We start from the raw sequence: 20,355 nt of genomic DNA, 5'->3' as shown, positions 1-20,355 counted from the left end.
TCGGCGGGTAGTGATCGATCCAGCGGGGATCAATTTATCGTGTCTAGTCTAGATGCGATAAATCGACCCCCGAGCACTCTCCCATCGACTCCTGTACTGCAGCACCATGAGAGGCGCAAGCAGAGTCAATGGGGGAGCGGCAGCAGTCGACTCACCATGGTGAAGACACCACGGTAAGTCGATCTAAGTACGTCAACTTCAGCTATGTTATTCACGTAGCTGAAGTTACGTAACTTAGATCAATCCACGCTACAATTATTAGAGCTCAAAAACTTATTCAGTGCTATTACATATCCAGCCACAATATATTTCTTGGTAGCCATCTGGGGCAGAGAATTCCAGAGGTTTCCCATACACTGCATTATTTAAAAAGTGTTACCTTTTATTTGTTCAAAATGTACAGACCTTTAACTTCACTTGGTGTAAAGTTGGATGAATCATTTGTTAAATGTTACCTTTTTCCTATTGGCTAATTAGCCAGCAACAACTTTTCTCAAATCCATCTGTGTTTTGAAAGTATTCACTGGACATCTCTAGCAAATATTTCTTGGCCTGTAGATTATTCACAACAGTCAATATTCAAAACTCAAGCATGTGTTTTGATTGGACATAGAAGTTGCATGGTAAGTTTTTGTACCCTGATTGAACAGACATTCTGAGCATCATATTTATGGTGTGAAAACTTGTTTGGGGGAGTTTAAAATTCTCTTTCTGCAAATATCTGTAAAAGTGGGCTTTTTTCAGTCACTGGCCTCAAAGCAGACTACTTCTAATTCACTTTTGTCCCTCAGAGTTTTGAGTTATATCTCAGCTATTTTCTTGAGCTGAACCAAGTTTGCTTAATCTTTCAAAAAACTCCTGTCAGAGAGTAAAAAATATATTGCCAGTCTCCTTTTAGTCCAGTCAAACAATAAAGGGCAGGAAATGCCAGCTACCCCTTACTACATACAGCTTCATCCCTAACAGAGGGTTCCTCAGTCCCTGCAGAATCTAACAAGCATTTTCTTGTCCCAAGTTCTGTGGGTTCCTTTGATTTGTGCTGAATTAGGCCCTGGCTCTTACTGAAAGTGTCCTGCCCCTAAGGAGAACCCCTTTCTTCTGAGAGACAAGTCTTATCTGCTGGAATATTCCTGTTTCCCTCTGATTTAACCCCTGTTATGGCAAGCTGCATGCAGGGTTTATACTCTTCCTCACACTCTTGCAGTTAATGTTTCCTAAGAAGAACTCAAAAGTGCAGAGCCTGTCAGTATTCCAACTGTCTAGACAATTTTTTGCCAGTGTGTTTGACCTTGAATTTATTCAAGTTGAAGTTCAGTTATCATCATGTTCCCCATTCTCCAAATGTATTTAGGTCCACCTGGAATTACCTCACAATCCTCTGCAGATATTACTAACTGAAATAACTTTGCATCAGTACCAAATTTCAACAGCTTTCTCTTAACTACCTTCTCCAAGGTATCAGATATATTAAAGAAAACAGACCCCAGTGCCAAAACCCCACCATTAACTTCTCCACTGCTCTGTTTCCTATAATTTTTATAACCTGCTTTCCATCCATGACAAGAGTTTCATCCCTTACCCTGTCACCACATGGGACTTTATCAAAGGCTTTTTGAAAATCCCAGTGTCTCTTGGGTCGCCATTATCTATTAACTTTTTCAAAGAAACGGGTTAGATATCTTCTGTGATGGAAACCCACTACAGAAGAGAACTACAGCTGTACCCTCCAGAAAATGCACTGGTGTGACCTGATCAAGTTATGTAACATCCATCCTCACTGATAGTATGTGTTTACCTATTGTGTCTCTGATAACTCCGGTGTCTTCACATTAAAGTTCAGGCAAACAGTATGAATTAATTTCTTTGAAGGTGAACTGAAATCTTTAAAAGAACCCTGGACCAACCATAATAGAACATACCACTGGATGTGCAAAGATCAGCAGCTACATCACAGAAAGAAAACTACATTTTAAATGCTGCATCCTCTCCCTTTGCACTGCAGGGATCCCACTTAACTAAGCTGTTCCAGCATGCACTGTCTTAGTATCATCGGTATACTCTGTGATCAGCTCTGGAGCAAGGAGTCTGCTTGCCAGTCAGTTTTTCACTCAACAGTCCGTGGATTGCTTAAAACTTAATATTTTTACTTTCTATTCCTCAGAGGGCACCTTGGCAGCAATCCAGAGTACAGGGAGTGTGCCTCTGTGCATAAGAGGAAGGCAAATGGTGGTGGATCAGGAGAGTGACCATAGGACCTGCTGTGGTCCTGTGTCCTGCCCAGAACAAACACACAGAGGGCCACTTCAGCTAATGGGCTGGAGCGTGGTAGCCTCAGAAGATCAGCTCTGCAACTGCTTGTTCTATGTGGGTCTGACTCCTGCCCATTCCTGCCATCATCATCATCACAGAAGCCCAACCCCACTTTTTAGGCCACAGACTTGGCCAATAGTGAAAAAAGAAGATTAGGCCAACATTTTCAGAAACGGTCACTGGAAAATTTTCGACCAGCTCTAGGGATGAGTTTGTCTACAGGTATTACAGAAAAGCATCAGGGGGTAGTCGTGTTAGTCTGTATCTACAAAAACAACAAGGAGTCTGGTGGCACCTTAAAGACTAACAGATTTATTTGGGCATAAGCTTTCGTGAGTAAAAACCTCACTTCTTCGGATGCATCCGAAGAAGTGAGGTTTTTACTCACGAAAGCTTATGCCCAAATAAATCTGTTAGTCTTTAAGGTGCCACCAGACTCCTTGTTGTTTTTACAGAAAAGCAAACATTCTACCAAGTTAGGTAATACAATAATCTTTATATCAATGGCCTGAGAGCATTTAAATTACATTTATATCAGTATCCATTACTGCTTAATTTTTATGCATTTTATTTTGTGTGTGTATGTATATTATATATTATGTCTGTGTACATTTAATCACTAAAAGTCAGTTTATTCTATTGCATCAAGTATGGCAAGTTCCCTAATTGGGGCTGTGAGTTAGTTCTTACTGCAAACCAATGACTGGGTCATGATTTGAGGAGTGAAGTCTTTTGCAAGCCCGGAATGGCTTAGCACAGCAGACGGATGGTGATGGAGTGTTTTTATTCATCCTGGAGGAAATATTTCTAAGATTATATCAACATAGCTGTGGTCCTTTACATTCCTGCTATATCCACTGAGCATTTCAGAGTATTAACCATATTTTATAAAGTGGTTTTTAAGCTTCTGAACACTTCTGAAAGGAATATTCATCTTTAGCTCACTAGCAACTGGCAAGCAATTTTCGTAATGGATGTCATTCTTCAAAGTAGGGTTTTGAAGTATTTAGTCCAAGGTTTTGCCTGAAATATGAAGCTAGAGAAATACTTTATTTATGAATTCACTATAAATAAACCTTCCTAGGCTTTTAAGATTAGTGGGGTTTCATCTGATAAAGGTTTATGAAATTCTTCTGTGGCAAAATGCACAGGGATAGCAAACCAAGTTACAGATGTTGCCAGAGTTGTGAGTTTTGTTCCTCTATGTTTTCCTTTAGTTTTTCTTCCTCCTTTCCCTTTATGGTATGCTTACTGAGTGAGACTATACATATTAATCATCTATTGACTTGATAGGCAGATATCAAATTTGGTCAGAAAAATTCCAATGAAATATTTTTTGCTGGAAATTGCTGATTCATAAAAATGTCGCGTGGAGATGATTTGATTTCAGCAGAATTCCAAAAGAACCAAGGAGGGGTCCAATGGATCTCTGCCTGCCAGGGTTTCCATCAGCCTAGTTTCCTATTGGCTCACCTGCCTGTATCCTCAGTAACTTGGGCTTCCAGACTCCCAGCTCCTCAGCAGCTCATGTAGCCAGCTCTGGGGAGCTGGGAGGCCCAGTTCCCAAACTCACAGACCCTTGGCAACCCAAGCTCCAAGGGCTTCTTGGGACCATGGTTCCAGGGCTGTCAACTGGGCAGACTGCCCCATTGGCAAGGCTCCATTCCCTTTGACAGAGAAATTTGAAATTTTAGGTTTTCATTCTGAATCGTAATGGAACCAAATCTGAAAATATCTTAATCTTCCCCAAAAGGGAATTGCCTCTCTCTGCCCAGCACTGGTAGATATATGTTTAAAATCAATATGGCTATGTTTTTTAAAATGTTAAAAAAAAAGAGTGGTTGTGATTGCTACAAAATTAGCATTTTTTTAAATGAAGAAAGCTGTGAAGATTCAGCACAGCTTAGAAGGCTTAACAGTGCAAAATAGTTCACATTCAAGCTGCTTGCACCATTACTGACAGAAGCGAGTATGTCTAAAACCAAGCTGACCTATCCAGGAATATATCGGTGCCTTGAAGAGAATCTCTAAAAATCAAACTGACATATCCAGGAACGTATTGATGTCTTAATTTGAATCCATAGCAATTTACAATATCTCTGCACCAAAGAATGACAGAAGTCAATATAATAAACTGTCTCTCTAAAAAATACAATTTGTTTATTAATCCAGTAAAATATGTAACAACCTTAGATCAATGTTACAAATTCTATGGGCATTCAGAATTCAATAAGTATTTTTCTTTTTTTCCCCCCAACATATTTTCCAGACAAAAATAAAATAAATCTTAATAAACAACAAACTAACAACAACAACAAAATCAATCGAAGGAGCCTGATTTTCAAATTAAATGATGGGCTGTGCTTTGTATTTTGTAATTTAACAGTAGAGTCCCAGAAAAGAGAGTTGCCAAGAAGTGAATAACCGGTAAGTAGAAGTCGGCATTGAGGGTGAAATCCTGGCCCCCTTAAATCAATGGAAGTTTTGCCATTGATTTCTATACAGTCAAGATTTCACTGTAAGTCTTTATGGGGAAAACTAACCATTTCTTATTATATTTACTAACTTCATCCTATTTCAAATACATGCATCCATTCTGGTTACAAATACAAATTTTATCAATAATAGGGTGACCAGACAGCAAGTGTGAAAAATCGAGACGGGGGTGGGGGGTAATAGGAGCCTATATAAGAAAAAGACCCAAAAATCAGGACTGTCCCTATAAAATCGGGACATCTGTTCACCCTAATCAATAACAAAACCATAGACAGTATGATGAGGCCAAAGTCCCAAAATGAATTACCTTTGTGATACCCCCTAACCAAAACTCTCTCCTCACCCCATTCTATCAATCCATCCCTCTCCACCAGAAAACAAAAACAAAACAAAAACAAACAAAACTGGCACAACAGAGAAGCTTTGTGGTGTGACCATTAGTGTGTTAAGGCCAGATTCTGATACTGTGGATCAACTTTACTCAGGACGAATAGCTCCTTATTCCACAAGAAGTCCCATTAACTTCAGAGGAACTATTTGTGGAGCAAGGTGTTACTAACTATGGTAAGTGACACACAATTTGGCTCTTTGACTCTGTAGGATCAGAAAGGGAACCAGAATTCAATACGTATTTGCAGAATTCTTCAGCAAGTCCTGAGGTTGAAGGCCTCATTCACTGAGGGTGCCCTACCTCCAACAGAAATGAGGAGGTGGCCCCAAAAGGATCCCAGTGAAGAAAGTAATTACACACAGGAGGTCATAGGATCAGGAGCAACTGGAGGGAAAGAGGTTTTCTGGGAGAAATGGAGTAGGGTGTTCCTTTGGAGATCTGAGTTGTCAAGCTAACATCTAAGATAATTTGGAGGCACTGGTTGATGGCCAGCCTTTCGCAAATGAAATCACAGGGTTCAACTCACAAACAACACAGGCCTCGACCCAGGAAAGTACTTACACATGTGTTTCAGTCTTAGTGACTTCATTGGGATTACTCACATACATAAAATTAAGCACATTTAGTTGTCCTGCTGGATCGTGCTTAGCTCAGAAAGTTCATACAGCCCTAGCTCCAAATGTATCACTCTAATTGATCCAAAGGGGTTGTTAATCCCTTTTGTACCATTTAGAACAGAAAATTTTACTCAGCAGTTTAGTAAATTCCTCCATCATTTTTCACCATATCAAAATGAGATCAATTAAAAAAAATATTTGACCACGGGACACTTTGGCACTTCACTATGAATATTACTTAAGTGGAAAGAAAGATCTCTGGGGTTTCATTTACACTGGAACTCAATTTATCAATATACATTTTTCATAAGAGAATACAAATCAGTTGCCAAATTTTGAAATGCAGAAATCTAAGTTGCAGCTGCAAAACACAATATATGTAACCCTATTAAACTTGCAAATCCCATGTATGTGCTTGTAAGCAGTTAGGTAGGTGCACAAATACCCAATTTGAAAGTGCAAATGCCTGGTTTTTATGGCTCATTTATTTATTGTTGGGTTGTGTGTGTCCATATGCTCCACTATCCTCTTCTGGAAACTGTGCTCCAATTGTCTTTAATAATAGCCTCTGGTGATAGTTGGCTAGTTGTTTAGGGCCCAATCTTGCTGTCCTTAAGACCTGAATGACAATTTTGCTTTCTTAGGGAATCCAGGATTGAGCCCTTGAAAATAAATAGCCAGAATATCTTTTTTTATAACTACGTCGTGGACCATCTGCTATACTCAGTCAAACTGATGACAATCTAAAGTAACATCAGAATTTGGAAGAATTGAGGTGTTACTCCAGATTTAGACCCATGTAACTGAGATCAGAATCTAGCCCATCATATATATTTTGGGGTCTTTTAATTTAAATGCTATGGACTAAACTCATCAATAATGTAAATGGGTGAAATTCCAGTGACTTTAACGGAACTTCTCCTGTTAACATCAGCTGTGAATCTGGGTCTAAATATTATAGGCCAGAAGCGGTCCTTTTGGAGGATGGGGGGAACAAAAGGCTTAAGCCAAAAGTATTGGCAAATCTCTGCATGATGTATAAGCAAGGAAAACTTTAAGATTCTTCACTGTATGTTTTGTAGTGTTGCAACTCCCATGATTTTATCACTAGTCTTGACATATTTGAGGTTTTATTTAAAGCTCCAGCATCTGGAAATGTGAGAATTTAAGCCTTTATTTATTTAATGTAAGTTCCTAGCCCTCATGGTTAAATAGAAACGGTTGACAATAAAACCTGAGGGTTCCCTGAGGGCTCAAAACCCAATAGGCAAATAAAAGGATCCAAAACATTTATTTTTTAAAATATCATAATTTTTATGTTAATCTCATGATCACCCTCATGATTTGTAAACTTTTGGGGTGAGCAATACTGAGAAGTGGCCATGGGAGGAATTCAAACTATAGCTCTCCCCGATACTTGAAACTATGACTAGTCTTCCTGCTGTATATGCAATTGGGGGCGGGGGAGAAGTTTGCAGTGCCTCTGGCTAAAAAAAAGGATTACAAGAAAACATTTATCATGAAGAAGTGAAGTTACAGATTACTCCTTACAACTAGCCTTTTAGCCAGCCTGATTTAACATGTACAGTTTTATTGTCTGGAGAAGAAATAGAGGGGTAAAATGAAAAGAACAAGACAGTTACTGACCTGTGGGAAAAGGGAGTAAGTTGCATTGTCAATAGTGACAGAATGTAAAAATTCCCCATCAAACCAGAGGTTCTTTCCCAGCGGAGAGTTCTGTTTTGTCATAGCAAAGAGCTGACCGGGGTCACAACAGTCTTCCAGCTGTTTCCTAATAAAGAGAGAAAGGAAGAAATGTATTAATTAGGGCTCAGTTATGGAAGTCTCATAGTGACACTTCCCATCTTTACTTGAATCTCCACCAAGCTGAGACTATGTAGATGCTGTTAAGTCAAGCCTCTTCCACTAATAAAGAGCCAAATAATAGGAGATTTCTACTCTGAACATTGGTATGATAAATTTCATAGAATATCAGGGTTGGAAGGGACCTCAGGAGATCATCTAGTCCAACCTGCTGCTCAGAGGAGGACTAATCCCCAGATAGATTTTTGTTCCAGATCCCTAGGTGGCCCCCTCAAGGATTGAGCTCACAACCCTGGGTTTAGCAGGCCAATGCTCAAACCACTGAGCTATCCCTCCACCCTGCATTTATAGAGGAACTAAACATTGTGATTTTGTTGTTGGCATTCTTAGCGAAAGCTAATCCAAAATTTTCCATCTTTTTTTTTTTAATAAAAATGGGAACAGTTTTTAGCAAAAAATATGCCCATTTTCAACTAGTTCTAATTAGTAAACATAAAAACCACAGGTCTCTGGTACCCTTTTAAGAGTCACAGGCATGGAAATTAAAGAAGCAGTTTTTAAAACTATGATTTAATTACAGCAAGGTTAAATGAAATGTTTTATTGTTTATTACCAGGCCTATATAAAACCCCACAACTGAATACTCCCAAACTTTGGGAAAGTTGAGACCCAACTCCTAATTTATCAGTTCAGGTTTATTTCTAGTTACTAAAAATCCTTCTGCTACTTTCACAGCTCCTGCAACCTGACTGAAGTTGGATAATTGCATTCTGCTATATGATATATGCCATGTAGTTTTAATGGGATTGGGCATTCTCCTTTCCTCTCCTATAAATTGTTGTATCATTGTGCACTATTAAACAAATGTTGTGTTCCACCCAAGAGGCGGTTGGGTTTTTATGAGAGAACAAGGTTTCCTATGTACGGTATATGGGCCCAATTCTGAAAGTGCCAAAAAGAGTAAACCTTACTGATAGGATTGGAGAATTACTCCCATGAGGCAGGCTCTCCAATATTGGTGCCACAGTTTGCAATAGTGTTGTTGGGCACTTTGAGCAGAACCGATGTCACAAAATTGCACATCAGAGCAGGATCTTCTGGCGTGGGCTTCTCTGCATTGAAGCAGACAGGCAGAGAGCTCTAATTTCTATTCTAATTAGATTGTTAAGTCTTCCTGGTAGAGACTCTCTCTTAGGCCTGGTCTACACTACGAGTTTAGGTCGACTTTAGCAGCGTTAAATCAAATTAAGCCTGGACACGTCCACACGACGAAGCCCTTTCTTTCGACTTAAAGGGCCTTTTAAACCGGTTTCTTTATTCCACCTCTGATGAGGAGATTAGCACTAAAATCGGCCTTTGCGGGTCGGATTTGGGGTAGTGTGGATGGAATTCGACGTTATTGGCCTCCGGGAGCTATCCCATAGTGTTTCATTGTGACTGCTCTGAACAGCACTCTCAACTCAGATGCACTGACCAGGTAGACAGGAAAAGCCCCACGAACTTTTGAATTTCATTTCCTGTTTGCCCAGTGTGGAGAGCACAGGTGACCACGCAGAGCTCATCAGCACAGGTAACCATGATGGAGTCCCAGGATAACAAAAGAGCTCCAGCATGGACAGAACGGGAGGTATGGGATCTGCTCGCCATATGGGGAGACAAATCAGTGCTAGCTGAACTCCGTAGCAGTAAACGAAATGGCAAAATATTAGAAAAGGTCTCAAAGGCCATGAAGGACAGAGGCCATAACAGGGACGCACAGCAGTGCCGCGTGAAAATTAAGGAGCTAAGGCAAGCCTACCACAAAGCCAGAGAAGCAAACGGAAGGTCCGGGGCAGAGCCGCAAACATGCCGCTTCTACGCGGAGCTGCATGCAATACTAGGGGGTGCAGCCACCACTACCCCAACCGTGTGCTTTGACTCCGTCAATGGAGAAACACGCAACAGGGAAGCGGGTTCAGGGTACGAGGAAGATGATGATGAAGACAATGAAGAGAGCTCACAGCAAGGAAGCGGAGAAACCAGTTTCCCCAACAGCCAGGATATGTTTATCACCCTGGACCTGGAACCAGTAACCCCCGAACTCACCCAAGGCGTGCTGCCAGACCCTGAGGGCACACAAGAGATCTCTGGTGAGTGTACCCTTGTAAATATTACACATGGTTTAAAAGCAAGTGTGTTTAACTATTAATGATTAATTTGCCCTGGCAATCGCGGCCAGTACAGCTACTGGAAAAGTCTGTTAACGTGTATGGGGATGGAGCGGAAATCCTCCAGGGACATCTCCTTGCAAAAGGTTTCTGGGGAGGGCTGCCTTATCCCGTCCGCCATGGTAGGACACTTTACCACGCCAGGCCAGTAGCACGTAGTCTGGAATCATTGCATAACAAAGCATGTCAGCGTATGGTCCCAGCGTATTGCTGGCATGCAGACAACATCCATTCCTTATCTCTCTTTGTTATCCTCAGGAGAGTGAGATCATTCACGGTCACCTGGTTGAAATGGGGTGATTTTATTAAGGGGACATTCAGAGGTGCCCGTTCCTGCTCGGCTGAACAGAAATGTTCCCTGCTGTTAGCCACACGGTAAGGGGGAGGGGTAAAGTGATCATTCCAGAGAATTGGGCGGGGGGGGGGGTAGTTGTGTTTGTGCTGCATGTTAACCCGGAAACCACAGCCCCTCCTTTTACATTGCAAACCCATTTTAAATGGCCAACCCAATGAGTCCTTGGTATGGGAAATGAGGGCGCTACTGTTTGAAACCATTCCCACATGTTATGAAGGTTAAAAAAGCCAAAAGACTGTGGCTTACCATGGCTGCCTGCAAGCTGAATTCTGTTGCCTGGCACTGCGTGAGTGATCTCTCACACCAAACCGGCAGGCCCTCAATATAAGAGGAAAAATGCGACCTTGTAATGAAAGCACATGTGCTGTGTAATGTGAACAGCAAAATTTAACATGAAACAGTGTACCCATTGTTCTCTAAAATGTGTCTTTTTTAACCACCTCTCCCTTCTCCTCCACCAGCTGCAAATGTTTCTCCTTTACAGAGGCTAGTGAAGATTAAAAGGAGAAAACAGCGGACTCGGGATGACATGTTCATGGAGCTCCAGATGTCCTCCCACGCTGAAAGAGCACAACAGAATGAGTGGAGGCAGTCAAAAAAGCACAGTATGAACGAGAGGAGAGGTGGCGGGATGAATCGCAGGCTGAACAGAGTAAGTGACGGGCTGAAGATGATAGGCGGCGTAAGCTTGCAGACAGAAGGCAACTCCGGCTGCTGGAGCATCAAACTGATATGCTCCAGCATATGGTTGAGCTGCAGGAAAGGCAGCAGGAGCAGAGACCGCCGCTACAGCCCCTGTGTAACCAACAGCCCTCCTCCCCAATCCCATTCCCTCCTCACCCAGACGCCCAAGAACACGGTGCGGGGGCCTCCGGCCACCCAGTCACTCCACCCCAGATGATTGCCCGAGCATCGGAAGGCTGGCCTTCAATAAGTGTTAAAGTTTTAAAGTTTTAAACTGCAGTGTGTTCTTTTCCTTCCCTCCTCCCCCACCCATCCCGGGCTACCTTGGCAATTATCCCCCTAGTTGTGTGATGAATTAATAAAGAATGCATGAATGAGAAGTAACAATGACTTTATTGCCTCTGCAAGCGGTGCTCGAAGGGGGGAGGGGAGGGTGGTGTGGTTGGTTTATAGGGAAGTAGAGTGAACTGGGGGGGGGAGGGGGAGGTCAGAGGGTTCATCAAGGAGAAACAAACAGAAGTTTCACACCGTAGCCTGGCCAGTCACAAAACTGGTTTTCAAAGCTTCTCTGATGCGCACCGCGCCCTGCTGTACTCTTCTAACCGCCCTGGTGTCTGGCTGTGCGTAATCAGCGGCCAGGTGATTTGCCTCAACCTCCCACCCCGCCATAAATGTCTCCCCCTTACTCTCACAGATATTGTGGAGCGCACAGCAAGCAGTAATAACAATGGGGATATTGGTTTCGCTGAGGTCTATCTGAGTCAGTAAGCTGCGCCAGCACGCTTTTAAACGTCCAAATGCACATTCCACCACCATTCGGCACTTGCTCAGTCTATGGTTGAACAGGTCCTGACTACTGTCCAGGCTGCCTGTGTACGGCTTCATGAGCCATGGCATTAAGGGGTAGGCTGGATCCCCAAGGATAACGATAGGCATTTCAACATCCCCAACGGTTATTTTCTGGTCCGGGAAGAAAGTCCCTTCCTCCAGCTTTCGAAACAGACCAGAGTGCCTGAAGACGGGAGCATCATGTACCTTTCCCGGCCATCCCACGTTGATGTTGGTGAAATGTCCCTTGTGATCCACCAGGGCTTGCAGCAGCATTGAAAAGTACCCCTTGCAGTTTATGTACTCGGTGGCTTGGTGCCCCAGTGCCAAGATAGGGATATGGGTTCCGTCTATCGCCCCACCACAGTTTGGGAATCCCCTTGCAGCAAAGCCATCCACTATGACCTGCACATTTCCCAGAGTCACTACCCTTGATATCACCAGGTCTTTGATTGCCCTGGCAACTTGGATCACAGCAGCCCCCACAGTAGATTTGCCCACTCCAAATTGATTCCCGACTGACCGGTAGCTGTCTGGCATTGCAAGCTTCCACAGGGCTATCGTCACTCGCTTCTCAACTATGAGGGCTGTTCTCATCCTGGTATTCTGGCACTTCAGGGCAGGGGAAAGCAAGTCACAAAGTTCCATGAAAGTGCCCTTACACATGCAAAAGTTTCGCAGCCACTGGGAATCGTCCCAGACCTGCAACACGATGCGGTCCCACCAGTCTGTGATTGTTTCCCGGGCCCAGAATCAGCATTCCACGCCATGAACCTGCCCCAGTAACACCATGATTTGCACATTGCTGGGACCTGTACTTTGTGAGAGGTCTATGTCCATGTCAATTTCCTCATCGCTCTCGTCGCCGCGCTGCAGTCGCCTCCTCGGCTGGTCCTGGTTTTGCTTTGGCATTTCCTGGCTTTGCATATACTCCAGGACAATGCACGTGGTGTTCATAGTGCTCATAATTGCCGCGGTGATCTGAGCTGGCTCCATGATCCCAGTGCTATGGCGTCTGGTCTGAAAAAAGGCGCGAAACTAATGTCTGACAGAGGGAGGGAGGGGCGACTGACGACATGGCGTACAGGTACAGGGAATTAAAATCAACAAAGGTGGCTGTGCATCAGGAAGAAACACAAACAACTGTCACACAGAATGGCACCCCAAAGATTGAACTCAAAACCCTGGGTTTAGCAGGCCGTTGATTTCACGGAGGGAGGGGGAAGCAAATGAATACAAAACAAATCTGGTCCATCTATTTTTTACATCTTAAGCTGGCAGCAGATGGTTCAGCATGACTGATAGCCATCGGCATCTTCTGGGTGCTTGATTGAAAATGATGTACTACGATTGATAGCCATCATCGTCAAGAATCAGATGCCCAGAGTGGAAAGTTTGGTGCAGTATTTCTTAGAGGAATCTGCTGAAGAACTTTCCCGGGTGCCTCTGATTGAACTCACTGAGGAGTATGACGACGACGGATACCAATTGTAATACACCATCACACTCTAATATACTTTGATTTTGATTAGTTTATTCCTACAAGTCTGTTTTAAACTGCTGTGTACAAAGCGTGCTTATGAGCTTTAGAAATATGAATTACAATGCATGAATTCTAATTCAATTCATTACTAGGCTAGATAAAGCTTTTCCTAAATTGTTATGTCAGACAGATAAAGGGCCATATACTTCCTTCGGAAAAAAAAAAATCACAGTAATTTTTAGCCATAGCTCAAGAACCCTATGGCAGCAACATTTTAGGCTTTGATTTTCCAGTGAAATCCACTAGAATGAAGCTATACATGCAGGTGGAGTCCCACTGAAGTCAATGGGACTTTATGTAGATTCAGGGATATATGCTAATAGAGCCTGATAAAGGACCTAAAGCTTAACTTGTAGCAGTTAGGGCCATGATGCACACAAGATAGATCTGAGAAATCAGTTTCTCTCTGCTATAAAGAAGAAATAGGGCTTCACCGGATATTTCTATATTTCAAATAAAAGGCCTCTGGAAGTATCTTACAGCATATCACTGTTCACCTCAAGAGCTCTCAGGCTCTGATACAAAGTCCATTGAAGTCAACAGGAGTCTTTCCACCGTCTTCAGTTGGTTTTAGATCAGGCCCCTGAAGAGAACAGGGACTGGCCAAAAGGAGGTGGTTTTGTACCCAGCACCACTAGCACAGACTTTAGCATCTTGAAATCTGTGAAAACTCAGGCTCTCCACCACATGCGTGCATGCACACACACAATCCTGCTGGGGTGAAGTGAAGAAACAGATTGACAGAGCCAGAAGGGTACCCAGAAGTCAGCAACTACAGGACAGGCCCAACAAGGAAAGTAACAGAACGCCACTGGCCATCACCTACAGCCCCCAACTAAAACCTCTCCAGCGCATCATCAAGGATCTACAACCTATCCTGAAGGACAATCCCTCACTCTCACAGACCTTGGGAGACAGGCCAGTCCTCGCTTACAGACAGCCCCCCAACCTGAAGCAAATACTCACCAACAACTACACACCACACCACAGAAACACTAACCAAGGAACCAACTCTGTTGCCAACTCTGTCCGCATATCTATTCAAGGGACACCATCATAGGATTTAACCACATCAGCCACACCATCACAGGCTTGTTCACCTGCATATCTACCAATGTGATATATGCCATCATGTGCCAGCAATGCCCCTCTGCCATATACATTGGCCAAACCGGACAGTCTCTACACAAAAGAATAAATGGACACAAATCAGACATCAAGAATTGTACCATTCAAAAACCAGTAGGAGAGCACTTCAATCTCCCTGGACACTCAATAACAGACTTAAAAGTGGCAATTCTTCAACAACAAAACTTCAAAAACAGACTTCAGCGAGAAACTACAGAACAGGAATTAATTTGCAAACTGGACACCATCAAATTAGGCCTGAATAAAGACTGGGAGTGGATGGCTCACTACAAAAAGTAATTTTCTCTCTGCTGATACTCACACCTTCTTGTCAACTGTTGAGAATAGTCCACTTCCACCTTAACTGAATTGGCCTCGTTAGCACTGACCCCCGACTTGGTAAGGCAACTCCCATCTTTTCATGTGCTTGTAATATATATATTGCTTACTGTATTTTTCACTCCATGCATCTGATGAAGGGTTTTAGCCCATGAAAGCTTATGCCCAAATAAATTTGTTAGTCTCTAAGGTGCCACAAGGACTCCTCATTGTTTTTGCTGATACAGACTAACATGGCTACCACTCTGAAACCTAACTCCTTTCATTGCTTCTACAGAGGCAGAGATATGTGAAAGCTAGGTGCTCATATGTCTGTATGTGTAGTATAGAGAAGAAAATGTTAAATTATCAAGTGAACAGTCTATAATAACCATATGTTTTCATGGGCAGACAGCTGGGTGCTCGGGAGAGTTTTATCCACCCACGCCTGTCCGCCAAAATGCATTAATAAAAAAAGAAACACTGAATCTGGAACAAAAGCTCATTTATTATTTCACTTTTAGTAAAGTGGGAAAAATTAGCCACAGTATAAAATTACAGATGAAAGCATTACTTTTTAAAATATGAGTAAAAGGAATGACTGAAAAAATTCCAAACAATGATCTTCATCCTGGGTATCTTGAAATGAACTATTCTGCAACATCTGTAAGCTGTGAATCATCAGTCATGTCCTCGTGTACATATAAAATCATACACCGGCTGAGCTGTGATTGCCCCATATTGGATTGAATCCATATTTTAATACAATGTAGAGCACTGAAACTATGCTCACTTACCGTAGTGGTTACTGGTACCACTAAAATCATCTGATTCAACTTCAGCACTTCGGAAGACAGCTGACATTTGGTATAGCTGAGCAAATGGAGATATTTCCGACTGGACTTCAGTGATCTTTCCTTAAAGTGACAGTTGGCTTGCAACAGAGGAAGCTGAGTATTCAGTCAATTATGGTTGAAGTTGTAACGATACACCTGAAGCATGTCTTGAACTTACATTTCTGTTACGTTCAGGGTTATGAAAGTTTGAAGATTTTGAAAAACGTTGTAGCCTTTCTATTCAAATCTCAATTGAATACTGGACATTGTAAAATCAATTACTTCAACATAGATGTACATATAAAATTCCTTTGCTGAATTTGGGTAGCTGGGTCCCTCTTTGCATTTTCTTGGGAATTTTCTTTCTTGGAAGCTCTGGCTTTCCAACTCTCTCCAACTTTAAACTTTTCTGGTGGATTTGCTCCCAGAATAAGTTGCAGCTTTCATCCGATCAGAGGGACTGAAGTGAATTACATGTCATTTTCATGAGAGATTGGCCATCTGTTGCTAAAATATTTGACCCTTGCAGAGTTTGGGACAGGTTGTCTACGATGTTTAGGACTTGTCGACCTAGTTCAATGTCAAAGAGGAAGTCAGACTTTTCCATTTGATTTGCAATGCCAGCAATTTGAGCTCTCATTTCAGGATCTTTTGTTGCATCCTTCACAACCTCCCAAGTTGCACACACCGCATGGTAGTTCTTAGAAACTGGAGGCAATGCTTCTGCATGGAGAGTCCAGATGCCTGGTAACCTACTTAACATTTCATATTTTATATCCTGAAATATAGCATCTCATTTGGGCGATTTTTCAGTTAATTTAGTGATTTCCTAAACAGTTTCATGAGTATCTCTTAGGAGAGTGTGTTTTTTAATAGTGTCCTGGCATACCAAATTCAAAGCATGCCCATAGTAATGAGTATATGCAGTTCATGGTTCCTCCTGTTGCAGTCTGGTTTCTACACCTGATACTAAGCCTGTCATATTAGTGACATCATCATAGTATTGTACACAAAGGTTGTTGCTCCTCACATTTAGAGTCAATAATATCTTTCGTCACTGAGATGATTACCTCTGCTGATGTACAGGCTACATTATACAGAGCGGTGAGCTCTTCATAAACATCCACTTATCACAGACATAAAACCACTAGCTCTTTGTTAGAGGAGTCTGTTGTTTCGTCTACCATAACAGAAATTTTCTTAGATCTCTCTCTCTCACACAATTTTAAGAGCCATGACTTTCCATGATCTCATTTTGAATAAGTGTACTTACGAATTTGCCTTGACTCTTTTTCAGCCACTTTGAAACATCAGGATCATATTCTTCCAAACAAAGCAGTTGAATAAAGTTGCAGTCAACTATTCCACTTATGGGCATAATTTCAGATCATTCAGTATGATGGCATTGTAGTGCAAGTCCTTGTCTGGAAAGATAACATATACTGCTTAGTATTTCCTTTAGGATCTTCCTGCTTTCTTCGGGAAAATACTGCAAACTCAGCATGTTCTTTGCTGTTTTTTGAAGAGTATCAACTTGCTGCCTCTCAAATCTGTCTCAAGGCTTTTTCCAATTAGACAATCCAGACTGTATGAAGCGTCATCTGTGTAATTAGTCAAAAGTAGCTTGCATCTAAAAGTAGAAACTAAGTATGTCTCTAACAGCCATTAGCTTCAGAATAATGGAGTCTTTGAGTCATCATACCAGGATGAGTTGCAAGAATAGCCTTGTTTTCCAAGGTTACACACAGAGAAAGGTTTAAGTCCTGGTTGATAAGATGTCTCAGAAATGCTAACAGTATCAGGCAACTGGTGTTTGGTTCCTTCTTGGTGCTGGTGATGGTGGAGACAGCTCAGTACTACAATCAGCAGAAGTTGACCCACTCCTTGTTGGAAGTTTAGTTTCCTCCTTTCTATTAGCCATGGTTTTAAGTGATGTTATTTTTGAAAATATACAATTTATTTTTCTACTTCACTCAGTCATTACTCACTTAGTAAGAATGGTGTAGGATTACTGAATTAAAACACACCCTCTTCCCCACTCTCTGACAAAACCAAAAACATTTAGCTGGCCTCTTGGCTTTAAATAATCACTGCGTTCTTTGCAGAATGATCTAGAATGTGGCAAAATGAAGGAAGTGAACAGCCCCTGACTTGTTGATTACACTAGAAAATGATTGCTTTTATGTTTTGCTTATGTAACCCCCTGGGTTCCTCTCTCACTCAGACTCTGACAAATAAAATGGCAGCTGGAAGTCCTTTGACCCTAAGGCATCATGGAACTGGGGTAAGAGTCTACAAAACAACAGCCAAAGAATCACAGCCTCCATGATGTCTGAGTTCCCCTTCCCTTTGTGAAAAAAGCACCCGACACTCGGGGAGGAGGCGGGCAGAGGAAAGAAGAGAAGAACCAATCAGGAGGCTCTGGGGGGTAATCCCCAGAGGACTGACAGGTGGCTGGATGATCCCAGGTCTCCCGGGGGTGGGGGGTGAGAGGGGCTCAGCAGTCCTTATGCACAGAGAAGGGGGAAATCAGTAGCCCTTGAGAGAGAAGAGAGGGAAACAACCAGATAGTTGCAGAAATAATGGAAGCAGCACAGACAGGTGAGCCTAACCCAGGTACACTGAGTTCCCCTTCACAAGGAGACCCTACTTCCTGAGTCAATTCCCAGCCAGGGTAGAAAAGAACCAAAGCCTGCTGCAGGAAAGACCTTCCACCTGTCCCTGGCTACCAAGAGCTGCTGATCCGTGCAAGAAAGAGGGATTTCAAGCAGTAAGGACCATCAGAGGACTGGGCCCTCCTTGTGCTGAACAAACTGAGTTATTAGGGGACTGCCCCCCTACAATAATTAGATAGCGTATTAAACAGCTTTTATTATTTATTAACTACACACACACATACACACACACACACACACACACACACACAAATGCACCCGCGGTTTTAACAAGCATATTTCGTCTTGAACAATGGCAGAGAGTTCACGGAAAAGAACCAGTCACTCATCCCACTGAGCCTAGCCAACATCCTTTCAATCATGTTACTGAAAAGGACATTTCAACCCTTAAACAGAGGCCCTGAATCGCCTCTCACTTACAGCAATATAAATCAGGTGTAATTCCATTTAAATCACTGGGGTGATGCCAATGTAAAACTCTTGCAAGTGCAAAGAGAATTAGACCCAGGAACTTTTAACACTATAATGTCTGAGTCTTGACTCTCTTAAGGCCTGATCCAAAGCCCACCGAAGTCAATGGCAAGACTCTCATTGACTTCAGTGGCCTTTGGATCAGGACCTCAGAGTCCAGTCTAACAGTGGACATCAGCTTGGGTGCTTTGGTTAACAATCCCATTATATGAATTGTGGGAGCAGGAGGCAGGATACAGTCAGTGATGGTAATTTGCTTCCCTTGTTGGTCCCATGACCCTCAGGGCACACTGCAAGACTTCTCTTTTGATTCAGGTTCTTGCCTGAGGGGATGACTTCAGGAAGCTGATTTTCTTTCATAGTCTGGGAAGTTTCTGAGTCAACATTCTGTCATCCTGGCTGTCCATTAATGTGTGATGCTTTGAAACTGATGCATATGCACCAAGAGGCTTCAATAGGCAGGCATTATTGATGTATTTATTCATATAAATTCATCCTACATATACATCTATATTAAACTCTAGGTGCAGCGCATAGAATATAAAACACAAGCCTTGGCCAAATAAAAAAAATAAAAATACATGCATAAAATTTCAGTGGAACTGAAAGCTTAAAAGGAGAGAAAAAAAATTTAGAGGGGGGAAAAAAAGTAACTCTCCTGGACACCAGGGATGGCTCCATCATGGTTTTAGTCAGAACTTCTCGTCCATCCCATGCCACCGCCCACCCACACCATGAAAAGCATAGCAATAATTACAATCTCTAAAAGGCAAAAGCATTTAAATAGAAAAACCAAATCCACTTACAATGGACAAGTGAGAACGGACGGCTCCAGAGAGAATCAGACAGAAGTTCCTTTTCATCTCCACTGTCATTCAAACACATGATGCAATCAGAAAAGCCTGCCACATTTTTTCAGCAACTACTTTATTCACCAAAAAATGCTCCAGTTGACCTGAAACTATTTGCAATTTATATCAAGTTCGCCAAATAGTTTTGACTGAACCAAAAATCTGAAATGTTTCAGAAATGCTGAAAGGAAACATTTCATTTTCACCCAACCTGAAATATTTTGTTTCAGAATCAAGCATTTTGAAAAAAAGCAGAGGAGGACTAGATACATAACTTGACAGCGATCTCACTTGTAATCTTTAGCCCAGTGGTTAGGGAACTCATCCAGAATGTAGGAGAACCCAGTCCAGTTCTGCCCTTTGCGGTGAAGAGATTTGAGCACAGGTGTCCCATACTGCAGGATAGTGCCCTAGCCACCAGGCTATGGAATATTCTTGGATGGGTCTTTCTCAGTCTCCTCTGTTGAAGCTGTTCTACTTTCTATAAATAATGAAATAGTTATTGGAGCAGGGACTCTGGTCTCCCACATCCTAGGTAAGTACCCTATAAGGCTATAGAGTCATTCTCACACACTCTCTCTCTCTCTCTCTGACCCAATGACTATGCATTGTCAATATGAATTGCCACTAAAGAGTGAAGTTCTCCTCCTTTGATCTGGTCAAAATACCTGAAAACAAAACAAAAAATGTCAAGTCAAAATGAAACATTTCAGCCTGACTCAAAATTGTTTTCACTGTTTGATTCACCAAAAATTGGGGGGGGAGGAAATTGACCCAAAATGTAACTTTTTTTTATTCTATTTTGGAATTGCCAGTGAACT

The 20,355-nt window shown here is 42.2% G+C and overlaps 1 protein-coding gene across 1 annotated transcript in view; it reads right to left on the bottom strand.

Annotated features, from left to right (window-relative positions):
* Window positions 1-20,355, bottom strand: part of ST8SIA1 (ST8 alpha-N-acetyl-neuraminide alpha-2,8-sialyltransferase 1) — a 157,589-nt gene that overhangs the window by 103,221 nt on the left and 34,013 nt on the right. Inside the window, exon 2 of the mRNA XM_054036806.1 lies at window positions 7,462-7,606. Coding sequence (XP_053892781.1) covers window positions 7,462-7,606 — 145 coding nt within the window. The remainder of the gene's footprint in view (window positions 1-7,461; window positions 7,607-20,355) is intronic.

The sequence above is a fragment of the Malaclemys terrapin genome, chromosome 1 (genome assembly GCF_027887155.1).
Source record: "Malaclemys terrapin pileata isolate rMalTer1 chromosome 1, rMalTer1.hap1, whole genome shotgun sequence".
NCBI lineage: Eukaryota > Metazoa > Chordata > Testudines > Emydidae > Malaclemys > Malaclemys terrapin.
Note: the sequence above shows the minus strand (reverse complement) of the source record. Positions and strands in the feature narration are given on the sequence as shown.